The sequence below is a fragment of the Aspergillus brasiliensis genome (assembly GCF_001889945.1).
Source record: "Aspergillus brasiliensis CBS 101740 unplaced genomic scaffold ASPBRscaffold_6, whole genome shotgun sequence".
NCBI lineage: Eukaryota > Fungi > Ascomycota > Eurotiomycetes > Eurotiales > Aspergillaceae > Aspergillus > Aspergillus brasiliensis.
The window spans coordinates 500,740-513,368 of record NW_027137447.1 but is presented as its reverse complement, the minus strand read 5'-3'; the positions used below and the strand labels follow the sequence as shown (position 1 = coordinate 513,368).

The 12,629-nt window shown below is 48.1% G+C and overlaps 3 protein-coding genes across 3 annotated transcripts; all 3 read left to right on the top strand.

Moving 5' to 3' along the window:
• Positions 1-2,868: 2,868 nt before the first annotated feature.
• ASPBRDRAFT_574374 (uncharacterized protein) lies at positions 2,869-3,668 on the top strand. Its single transcript, XM_067627742.1, has one exon. The coding sequence runs from the start codon at positions 3,058-3,060 to the stop codon at positions 3,556-3,558; it is 501 nt and encodes a 166-aa protein (XP_067478938.1). The 5' UTR covers positions 2,869-3,057; the 3' UTR covers positions 3,559-3,668.
• Positions 3,669-5,991: 2,323 nt separating this feature from the next.
• On the top strand, positions 5,992-7,974 carry ASPBRDRAFT_126451 (putative bZIP transcription factor; the record flags this gene model as incomplete). Its single annotated transcript, XM_067617868.1, has 2 exons — positions 5,992-6,800; positions 6,870-7,974. The coding sequence occupies 2 exons, from the start codon at positions 5,992-5,994 to the stop codon at positions 7,972-7,974; spliced, it is 1,914 nt and encodes a 637-aa protein (XP_067478937.1).
• Positions 7,975-8,034: 60 nt separating this feature from the next.
• Positions 8,035-8,979, top strand: ASPBRDRAFT_43065 (uncharacterized protein). Its single transcript, XM_067624917.1, has one exon. The coding sequence runs from the start codon at positions 8,502-8,504 to the stop codon at positions 8,772-8,774; it is 273 nt and encodes a 90-aa protein (XP_067478936.1). The 5' UTR covers positions 8,035-8,501; the 3' UTR covers positions 8,775-8,979.
• The last annotated feature ends 3,650 nt before the right edge of the window (positions 8,980-12,629 follow it).

Sequence of the window (12,629 nt, the reverse complement as noted above, 5' to 3'; positions counted from 1 at the left end):
AGTAAGGCTACATAGTAAGAAACCCATGACATCAATACACATATAACTTCCCAACGGGGTCAGTCCTGAAACACCAAGTCATCAAAAAGGATGATGATGAGGAAGCACAAGCACGGATGCTGTCCTAATTAGGAAATCATCTAGACCGGTAAGGCTTCGAGAAAAATAACCGGAGGGGCCGGAGACTGAGCGAGTGAGTGAGTCACACCCTCTCTCTCTTTCTTTCGGCTGCTGCGCACATTCCAAGGGACCTCCGATGGGGTAGTAAGTACGTAGTAACTAGTACTCCGTACTGTGAGGGCCACCTAGTGGTCGGTGACCATGTCCAAGCTTGCCGACTACTTACTACGGAGTAGTATATTGCAACTGGAAGTAGATGAGTGGGTCTTGGATTCTTCTGGTCTGTTTCATCTTATCGATAGTAGACTAGTAGATTAGCTATGAAAGTTGGCGGTAAGTTGTGGACTTCTACTTCTGTCCATGTGCATATCTCGGGGACTATGGTTATTCCATTCATTGCGGGTGGATCGTCGCAGGCATTCGATATCCCTTAGTTATCCACCATCACCCTTTGGTTATTGATTAGTGAGTACATATTGTCGGATTCCGGAGTATTGGGTCTTTCGAATCATGGGGGTTATGACACGTTGTGTTGGGGGAGGGAAGAAGGGAAGGGGAGAGGAGAGGTAATGCTGCTGCTGCTGCTATTGTTCTGCACCGGGCTGGCTCGGGTATGGTGGTGTGCTGCTACATGCTATCGGCCGAATTGAAGCGAAAGTTCTGGGACGTCATTCATTCTGTTCTTTTTTTCTGTGATTGAGGTAGTACATTCCCAAATTTGATGGGTTAGTATGATGCTACAGTGTCTGAGGATATGTATTGTAGCATCACTACATTAAAACCAATCATAGTAAATGGAGAAGATAATGCTTGCTGCTACTCACTACAAAGAATATCTAGCTACCCACCTGCTTACTACCTACATAATTTGAAACAACAAAAGCCATATGGCAACACCCAGGCAAACCAAGACGAGGCAAATCAAGGCAAGGCACATGTCGAGTTATTAGCACCTAACTAAGGCACATACCTAGATACCTCACCTTATCTGCAGAAATCACCACCACCAACAGCCTCACATCACAGCCAGCCTCCCCCCAAGCTCAAGCTCAAACTCTAGCTCGAGCTCGAGCTCAGCTTTAGCTTCTGCTTCTGCTTCTCGCCAAGCCAAGCAAAAGATAGACTAGACCAAACCAAACCGCTTTTTTGCCTTGACCTTGGCTATGGCCATATGCTTCAACCCAAACTCGCCCTGTCTCTGCATGAGAACCCAGGTCGTTGCTGTGCGCACGAGCCAAGGATCCGAGCGAGCGAAACCAAGATTGCGATGACATCCTTGGTTTTCCCCGCAGGAAAAAAGAAGGGTAAGAAAAAAGCACTGATGCCTTACGTTGGTGTTAATTAGTAACATTTCTTTTCTTAATCTGAAGCATGGATAGATAGTACGGAGGTAGTAGTTAAGTAATACAAACCGTTGGATGACGATTTCTGTAATAGATGGTGGTCACAGGTGGAGGGACGGGATGCGTTGATACTAGATAGTAATTTACGGAGTACTCTGTATGTCTTTCCAAATGGGGTAATTACCAAACATTAAGTCTCTCTTCTTCTTGTCCTTCTTTGAGTTTCTTTTCGGTCGATAGACTAGCTTTCATCTCGTGATTCTTCTGCCGTCGAGTTCACTAACTACTACTTAGGTAAGATGGTTTACCTAAGAACTTAGGACCAATGAGTGGGTGAGTGAATCTGGCTAGCCTAGATAGATAGTAGATAGATAATATCAACTGCCATGCGAAAGAAAGAAAAAAAAAGAAAAAAGGAAAAATGCAAGTGAACCGTCAAAAGTGGATTAAGCTCCAGTTCTACTCCATAGACGGTGGTGGTGGTGGCGGTGGTGCTTATACCCAAAGAGGTAAATTAACTAACAATCACTTTTACCTGCCTGACTAGTGAAGCACGGTGGAGGTAAGTAAGTAGGTCACTGACTTGCTTACTTACAGTAACAGTAAAAGTAACTAACTACTAAGAGGCTACTGGCATCAACGCCAAAACGAGAAAAAAACAAAAGCAAAGAAAAAGGCCCGCCCGGCATTCATCCATACCCCCAAAAAAAAGAAAATAAAACAATCAATCAATCAATCAGTGGTTAAGTATAATTCATTATATCGACATGATATTTTCTGACTCGCTACCCAGCCCAAGATGAAATCTTGAGGAGTGTCCGTGCTTTTTTTCTGCATCTGAGTTGCAGCGGCTTCCATTCTGTCATGGAATTGGTTCGAAAAGCACGGGCGGGCGTGCGGGTGTCTGTGAGTGAGTGTGTGTCGCAAGTCGCAACAGAACGGGTGTGCATGCGATGTGCACACGCGCGCGCGCGCCGATTGAAGGGGCCGCGCGGGCACAGTCTAACCGAAATGGCAAAAGGGCCCTGTTTTCTTTTGTTTCGCCCACCCATGGATGACTGGCTGGCTGGCTGGCTGGCTGGCTTTCTTGGTGGATCACTCGCTGGATGGAGGCATTGGATGGATCTCCCCTTCTACGGGCCGGCCCTAACGGTACCAGAGATGATATTGTTGTGGTTTCCTAGGTGGTCTATCTATTATCTAGGATGTCTATAGAGGGGAAAAAGCAAATAAAAGCATGTGTATAGGATTAAGATGACGGATGATAATAGTAGCAGGCGAAAAAGAGAGCAAACATCTAGTTAGGCTTGAGAGGAGGCTGCTGTCACGGGCATATCTCACCAACAATAAGGATTACGATAAGAACGAGGCTTCAATGAAGGATGCGATGCTAGCCCATCGGATCATTCTCTCCTACAAGCCGGTCTTAGCAGAACACTCCGTACTTCTTCATCAGCAGCAACAGCCTAATCCAGCCCCAGGAGGGTTGCTTCCCAGCTCTCTGGCGTGCAAAGCTGATTGATGATCACAATGGAAATAGTTTCCTCTCGGCCCATGAGGGATGTCGCACTGTCGCGCGCGCGAATGATTGGCCATGCCTGCAATTGAAGGCTGGTGGGCGATACGCTTCTCCCAAGTTAGGGAATGCCCGGGGGTGGTGTGGGATGGGATAGATGATGACCGTATGTATTGTATGACATCGAGTCCATCTGATCCCGATCCCTCCTGCCCTCCTGCCACCGGAAGGGAAAAAAAGAAGAGTATGAAGGGGAGGGGTATGGCCTCATCGTCTGGTAATCCGTGGTATCGTCCTGTAACCCGCGACTCGCCCTATCCCAGGGGTCGATCATGGGATGGATGCACACTGACTGAGCGCACAGACGATCTCCTCTTTTGGGCATCATCTTTCCCAAATCCAAAACACCGAGAAGCCAAGAGGAGGGCCCCCTCCTCCTCAGGTCCTGGTAGGATAGATGGGCCTGTTGTTCAGGTACCTACCCACCTACATATGTACGTACATTGTGGGATCATCGTCGAACCTGAGGATGAGGGAGGGGGGGAAGGGTGGTTGTGTTGTGGTGTGGTGTGTGCTTGAAACCAACCCAGTGTGCTGGTCCCCAGGTACCAATCAATCGTAATGCTTTCTCGGGATGTGAACACAGTAGGGAGGGAGACGAAAGGGAACCGCATGCCTGAGATCGGGCTGTTGCGGGATAAGCGACTGGCAGAGAGAGAGAGACAGACAGACACACAAATGAAGAAGGCACATGGATTGACGGAAGTTTCGACGGTATCGGATGGAGGGGTCGTACTGTCAGGAATGATCGAATCGATAGGCTATCGATAACCGATTTGTGGCCCCACCTGTAATCGTAACCATGGTTCTGATACCGACCACTCTGCACCCACTCCGGAGTACTTCGTAGTTAGTTACACACATCGAACTAACTAACTATACTCGCATAGGAAACTTATGGTCCCTACTACGGACTTACTTAGTACGACTCCGGTCTCTAACCCACTCACTACCCGGAGACCGGCACTCACTGGGAAGGGTAGTATCTACGAAAGGTTGGCTCCCAAGGAAGAAGTCCCAGTTGAGAACTCATCCCGAGCGGCAATCCATCGGTCCGGATCATTGACTGATGTTGGTATTCGTTAAGGTTAGTTGAGACAGGCAACGGCATATAGCCGCCGTTATTGATGGGTGATGGCTCTTTGTCGATATTGTTGGTTAGGTTTGGCGGTTAGGGTTGATTATTATTCTATTCTAATTATGCGACAGTTGGGAGGCAGATCCTACCGAAGTCTTCGGCCTATCATCTATCACATCCTGCACTATGTATGAGTCGCGTCTGGCGAAAAGTAAGTAACTATAACTTGGTTACTAAGGTGGTAGGTTCTCCTGCTTGTTAGTTCCTACTGCTAGATAGTTTAGGTAGTAAGTAGTGAGTTCTCACGGTTCATGGTGGTACTTCTCTTGCTGTAATCGGGAGACGAAAATCAAATAGGTTAGGCTTGTAGGAAAGTACTACAGTAGGTAGTAGTATCGCAAGGCGACCATCGGCTTTCTTTCAGGGTAGCAACATATTCCTGCTAGTTCGCCTAGTTGGTCCGTTAGTTAGTACCTACATATCGACGATGGGAATAACCTCAATCTTTACCAACCCAGGGGATAGGAAACGCCTAATCCTCATGGATACTACACGAGAAGCGTCACGATCATAATTCGTCCCTAGTCAAAAGCACTGGACGAGTAACCAGCCAGGAACGATGATTATTCATCCACCCTTCTCGTCCCAAAGGTTCCCCTGCCAGCTGCACGTCTGCCCAACGAAGCATCCAATGATCGCTTCTCGTTAATCTCGGGAGCAGTCAGAAATGTCGCCTCGTCTTTTGACTTTTCCGCTGACCGCCGGATGCTCTTTGGGTGATTTTTGGGTGCGGCCGATTAGTGAGCGAGACGTGCGAGCGATGGGTCTGTGGTCTGTGTGGTCTACCTACTACTTTGCTTAGGGCCGATGGAGAAGGGAGCAGAAGGCCGTGGGAAAATCATGGGCACGGGATTTAGGTGGGATTTTTGGCTTGGTCTTTTCTGGTTTTCTCTTGGGCTCACTCACTTCTTCTCTTCCTTTTTCCATTATTTTTTTATTTTTTTTCTTTTTATTTTTTATTATTTTTTTTTCCTAGTGCCTATTTTTTTGTTCCCCCATGATTGCCGCTGTTGGTCTGTCTGTAGATTATGGGTCAGGTCCCAGAGAGAAAGTATGGTTATGATTAATTATAGTTAGCATTTTTATTTTTATTCGCAATTTTATTTCTTGGGTCTTTAATCTGAAATATTATTTTTTTTTCTGGGTAGAAAAAAAAAATATTCTCTCATCCTAAGATTTTCGTGCTGGGTCGAAAAACCGTCTTACTATTCTGAACTTGGTCAGGGACTCCCTCATCGCATGTTTCCTGATTCAGCCCCGAAGGATATATGGACTCCCCCTCCCGCTTGTCACTTGCTCTTGTCCTCCATCACAATCAATCAATATACTGAACTTCAAAACTCTCTTCGCGAGAGGTTTCTGTTTGATCACAAGAGACCTCGATTTTACCTTTCCTCCCCTCCTCCTTCATATTATACTTCTTCCGCTTCTTTCCTCCCCTGCTCCTCTTTTGCCTCCACTTCGCTAGTTTACTACTACTACACCTTGACCACCCGATCGATCTACTTCTCTTCTCACCTTATCCTTTTTTTTACACCCCAATCCTCCTCCCTTGAGACTCTTCGAGAATATAATCTCTCGTTTATCTTCTCACGGGTTATATCTTCAATCCTCCCATTTTACACACTTGGAGACTTCTAAATACCTTCTTCACCAACCACCCCCAAAACCCCGCACCCTCTTGACTTGTTTTTTTTCCCGAACCTCTATTTTACACACCGCCTCTTGACTGCTCTACAAGCACCACGGGCTTTTTTCCTTGATCAAAGCCTTCTCTTTTCATCTTTATCTTCGTCATATACACATTCACAGTTATGGCAAGGTATTCTCAACAATCCTTTGACTTCTACCAACAATCCCCCTCTACATTGGATGCCAAACCGTCATATTCAGAAGAAGACGACATGAGTGTACTTGATGATAAGATCCTCGATTCTACTTCCCCCGAACTGCCTTCCAATGTTGCCGACCACCGGAGAACCTCATATGACCATGCACCCGATGCATTTGCGCATCGAGATTCCGTCTGGTCCGATTTCTCCCAATCCGTCTCAAGCACACAATCCCGTCACAACTCCCAAGTCGGCCACGCTTTCTTTGAAACCGCCCCCAATCCTTTCATGCGGGTAGACGGCGCTCATCCATCCGCTCCATACGGCCACCAGGCTTCCTGGCAGCTGGCAAAGGAATCGGGCTCTTGCACTCCTACCGCCATGTACGATCACTTTCCCTCCGACTTGGACCACGCCTCGTCAGCCCCCTTTGCGGGCGGTGCCGTCGGTCCTGTCAGCACTATCAACATCCCATCCATGTCCTACCGTCCCGGCATGGCCTTCGCGCACCCTGCCACTGTGGCTATGTCGCCGCAGTCCAGTCAGGGCTGGATGCCCGCTGCGACGGATCTGCCTGATGCCATGTCGCGGCCAACCAAGAGCCCGACCTACCGCAACAGTTCCCCCTTGAGTGTGCGCCGGGACGGGATCCGGAAGAAGAACGCTCGCTTTGAGATTCCTGCAGAACGGACGTTGAGCAACATCGACCAGCTGATTAGCCAGTCGACCAATGAGGAGGAGATCAAAGAACTGAAACAACAGAAGCGGCTGCTGAGAAACCGTCAAGCTGCGTAAGTACCCACTAAACCACACCCCCCTTACATGGATGACATCAGCCCATATCTAACCTTGTCTACTAGTTTGGATTCCCGTCAACGCAAGAAGCTCCACACCGAGAAATTGGAAGAGGAGAAGAAACAGTTCACCCAGGTCATCAGCGATCTTGAGGAGGAACTGCAGAACATGCGTCTACGGGAGGCCGAACTCCTTCGCGAGAAGAGCGAATGGATGGCCGCCCAGCAGGAAATCACCCAGTACATCAACACCATGCACATGGAGAAAGACGAACTTATCCGGGTACACACCTTGGAGACTGCTGATCTTCGAAAGAAGAACAACATCCTCAAGGAGACCGTGGAGAAGCTTGAGAGACACGCACGAACCGCGGCTCCTGCGAACCTGGCCCCCGAGTTCTCGGACTTTGAGAACTTGACCATGGACAGCAGTCCTTGGGAAGACTTTACGATGGTGAACAGCCTCTCCCTTGACGCTGAGTCTGTTCCCACTTCGACGGCACACTCTTCTTCGTTGGTGGTCTCCACGAACGACAAGGAGAAGTCTGCGACCAGCGACTACCCCTTCAGCTGGAACGCCTTTTACATGTGCCTTCTGTTCGGAGCTTTCATTGCCTCCAACAGCTCTACGCTGTCGGCTCGCGCCATGCCTCAGCTCTCGGAGGAGTATCGCGCCGAGTCCGCGAATGTCCTCCGGGCTGTTCTGTCTTCCTCCCCGCCCGAGCTTGCTCAGGGCCAAGGCGCTGTGGCTTCCTCGTCGGCCATGCCCATGCCTACCACCATCACTGGAGCCGAGATGGCTCAGATGACCGGCACAGCGGCACCGTCGAACCTGGATGAACTCCACAACACTTTGGCCATGCCTTCCAAGCAGCAGGAACAGGAGCAGGTTTTCGCTCTCAACGCGGATCAGTACAACTCCCTGACGACTTTTGATGATGCGGGTGTCGACTACAAGCAGCAGCAGCAGCCTTCTAATTTGCAGCAGGCGCTCGCTGCCATGCGCGGTAATGTTGCCCACAAGCTTCCGAACAAGGCTACCTCTGAAGTCTACTCTCGTTCCCTGATGTGGGACCGAGTTCCTGAAAAGGTAATCCGAGACTTCAGACGCATGGTTCAGGAATATGGTGTCGCCCCCGTAAAGGAGGAAGACTCCGGCTTCAGCCAGTAGTTTAGCCCCCGCGATGGTCGGGTCACGCCGACCGTACGTCGCCCATCTCAGCTCTCTCCTCTCTCTCTCTCTCCACCGTGCCCAGACAAAGTTACATTGCCTGCATTTCTTCTGCACCCACACAAGCAAACTGATCGAGTTCTGTGCTTCCACCTCCGCCTCCTTTACGTCGTCTACACATAGACAGACGTACACCTTCTCTCTACATGCCTTAACGACACACGACTGTTGGCCAGTTTTAGCCAGATTTAGCCATATACATACATAGACAGCTTACCATTCACTTCGACTGGATATATCTTACGGACTAGCTTCATGATGACCTCGTCTGACAATTTAGCGATGTTGTTCTACGTTTCGCACTCCTTCGGCTTTATCGGCGTACCAGCGTTTTATCATTCTCCGAGATGAGTGTGGATTTCTCGAGCATCTGAAATATGTTGCAGTCGTTTACATCCTACCTCCACACCTTCTCGTCGATTTTGCATAACTTTCTTTTTCACGGATGGCATCTTTTGATTTTCACTATGGGACATTGCCTGCGCGTCGCAGGCAGTCCAACGGAACAACGGGACGGAACATATCGAGCGCTTGATTATATTTTGCATATGACTTGGATTCGGGTTTCTGTGTTATTGCTTTGTGATTTGTTGTGGCTTTTGATCTTGTTTTTAGTTTTTGCGTGCATCGCGTGGGAAATAGGTTGGGCTGCAGGTGGCATTTGCTATGATTGTTATGATATGACTGACATGTTTATGATTTGGGATGTGGGATGCTTGTTAATGTCTATGTTGCGATGATGATTCGATTTGGGCCTGCTGAGAAGCCATACTGGATGGCTCTGCAACCTACCACTCGTTTACTTTCTTTTGTCAGATACTTGACAAATGCCCGTGCGTGTGCATGTGGCATGACACAGATGATCTTGGGCTTGTCCCGTCCACTCTTTAAAAGAACTATATTTCGTTTGTCATCTGTGGATCACCTTTTCTGTACTGTATATAGTATTTGGCTGCAATGTTTTAAGGAGTTTGGTTAGCCACATGGAATAAAAGTCTTCCGGCCTGGACTTTGCGCACAATCCCTTCTTGTAGGTTATCGACGATGAATGTGAGCATTCGTTTGATATAGGAAGCACTGTAGGGTTATTACCTTCGCTGAATATCGTGAATTTGCAGATTCACGATCAACCTATTCCATGACCAGAAGAGCATTGGATTCTTAGAGCTGTGCATTTCTTCACCCTGTCCATTAACGTAAAAACGCCACCCTATACCCAATATCACTACATCCCGTTGAGGCCGTCACTGGATGTCCCGTCACTGTAAACGACCGTCACTGCGGCGATTGTATTCCATTTCTTCCTGTGACGAACGGCTATAAATACGGGTCCTGTTCTTCTCACGTCTGGATTTTTTCTTCTTTCTTTCTTATTCTTCTCATAACACATGAGCAGAATGAAGAGAGGAAAGAAGATCGGCTGACTATCCCAACATGGCCATCGTTCCATGAGCCCTACGTCATCTCCTGGTCTATATACACCTTCCTAAGTATAGCTATTACTTTCATCACGCCCCTACCAGGTTTAGAGCTCGTTCGACGCGACTCAGGCCTCATGGCTTACCATATTCTCATCTCCTGCCTTCCTTAACCTACCTTTTATACCCCTTGGTTGGGACTCTCTGTCAGGCTCTCACCTCAGGAGGAACACATTGTGCTCTTCCATTCGCGCTCTGATTCATTGTGCCAGCTGTTACTCCTTTGCTGGTGTATGTTGGTAAGCACCACTCACCTGGCATTATAACCCAGGAAGATTCAAAGAGTGCAGAGCTGCGGATCTAGTTATGGTGGTAGCAGTTTCGAAGATGCTGGAGGCACAGGCTTCCGTGGACCGGCTCTTCAAGTCTTAAGCGGTAACAACCATCGCAACTCTTAGGATGCTATCACTTTTGATTCTCTCCTTAATATACCCTTTATACATGTTTAATGAACGTGTCAGACACGTTCATTATATAGTCACTAGGGAGCAGCAACACTAGCATAACTGGTCATTTGACGGGGTCTCACCATCACATCGAGACCCCTAACTTGCTCTGCTTGTGCTACTTCGCTTCAGCTCCAAATATATCACAGCTGTGACTGGAAGGTAAGTCAGTTATCCTTTGCTTGCTTGAACCTCACTCTCACTACTATTCTCGTACTGACATTTTACTATGAGTTCTAGGCGAGTGGGTTGCTGGAAGCAATATCCCTAAGCAGGATCGCTGCGTGGAATTGTCCTCTGCTTATCCCACTAGCTCTTAGACATGTCTAACGGAGCAGCCGATAATCGGCTATTAAATATCATTCGGATATTATGCGTCTCGAGAAAGCCATCACGCAAGGGAAAGATGTCAGCATGTTGTAGAAAGATATCTTGGCACGATCTACAACATGTCGGACCAGTCCACCCAAGTCGGAGACGATCCGCTCGGTAACAGCCGGTGACAGGATTTCATGTCCCTGTATCTCGTCTGATGCATCCTGACAGGCGATCTGCGTTATAAGAAAATGCAAGCGGCGCTGCAGCATCGTTGCAAAGCCAACACCACATCGGTCGAGGCTGCGTGCTGCAGAGCCATGATGTCTTACGAGTGAACAACCGGAGCATCTACACACATCAGGTTACCTTCTATCAGAGTACCCGCTACTGCGGGATCACACTGTCTGGTAGGATGTATGTAGGATCAGCGACCATTTGTTGCCGATAGGGTCATTTCGATCTTGCACAACAAGGGTGACCGAAAAGGTACTAAGGACTATCGTCAAGTCCTGCTACACTTATCTTCATGCAAGCCCCAAGGATAGGCAGCGCCATATCAGAACAGATACTATCCCGGCATCTCTTCTACAGTTCTACTGCCTTCCGATTCCCCCTATTTTTCCGCCGGAACCAGACGGAGTTATATAAGTAAAAAACAGAAACTACCAAATCATGATCGTCTTCGCGAACCCGCAAAGCTGTCCCGGTTATATTCTGGAATGCTAACGCTCCATGGCAGAGCACATTTCATCTTCCAGTACTATTCATCTCTGTGGGAGAGAGGGTCCGGGATTTGACTGCTTATCTGCCAATTCGAGTCACATATACGGGCTTTGGCCTCGGGAAACGACGGTCTGGATTCTCACTGGCCCAGAATATGCCACGGACAAGCACATCCTGGTTGCGATCCAGGACAGAGCTAGCAGCCTTGTACAGGTCAAAGATATGATCTCTAGCAAAGTATGTATTGCGTTCTCTTTGACAAACAATAAATCCTTGGCTAACAACCCCTGCCTCTGCAGCATCATATTCGAAACAAGGGTCCGATAGGGTAAAGTCCACCTATACTCCGCAGAGCGCAAGGACATTGATCAGAAGCAGGTCTTCATCATCGACATCTGAAGCCATTGAGTCATGATCTCTCACAAAACGAAATATAAAGCGAATCTGGGTCACCTATATCTCAGACCACTGTACCAACAAAACCGCGCATTCCGTTCCTCTACAGACAGGGTATGTGCAGGCGATGCGGCCAGCCAATTCGAGTGGATTATGCTTAGATATATAACTGACAGTACAAGCGTGTCATGTTCTGTGCCACAGAAGCCTTCTCTGGGAATGTGCATCTGAAGCAATCTTCCAATTACATCCACCATTCGCTATGGGGCTCGACAAGTGGCTCTCCCCATGTCTTCTCATATTCTGCCATGTCCGATCTGCTTCATACACTGTCAAGGGTCAATTTACTTCAGATTCGCCGACAAATATCGTATCTAGATTCTTGTGTGCGATACCTTCAGGCATGAAGTGTACAGAGCATCCATCAGGTACGGTGGTGTTCCGCAAGGCGAATATGAGAGACATGATATTCCCTGGCTGATGGGTGCGTTCCGGGGTGTTATTCATTTGCAACTTACACCCAGAAGAACCATCTCATATGGCGTCGATAACAGGCTCAAGATGGGTTCCTCATGCAAAGAAAAGCAACCCGCTATGATCACAGCGCAACTGCATTCCTTGATGAACCTAGCCACCGTGACCCCAGAGTTTAGGAAAGCTGCTTCTGGTAGACACCGTTCGTCTGTGTGACCAGCGATATCAATTATCAGACTCATATGACATCGAATGGATGTTTTCATCCCTATTCTCTGATTGAGACACTCGAATCCATTCTGGTTGGGTTCTGGGACAACTCTGCAGTAAGTTCCTTTCTTTCCCATATAAGCCTATTGCTTCTGACCGAGATGCCACAGCACAGATAGCTACCCCTACTCCGGGTGTCCCCAACCACTGCTTCACGAAATCCACCCAATCTTCGGGCCTCCTGCCGATAATCACCAAATGACGTTAACCTAGAGGCTGGACCGCCATGCTTTGATCCAACGTCATAATATAATATGCATAATTGTCTTCCAGAGAGTTTCAGGAACGGAATATGCTATGTGATACAGCTCAGCTCTCTCCAGCACGACTGTGGTTATATACCATTCTCCAGCCCGGCCAAGAAGCAACGTTTTTGGGAACGGCTCCATACGCTCCATGATTATGGAGATAATGGAAAACGCCTTGCAAAAGTCCTTCATCGAATTATGCGGTATAATACACCGTGAAGTGTATTATACTGTCGAGCACA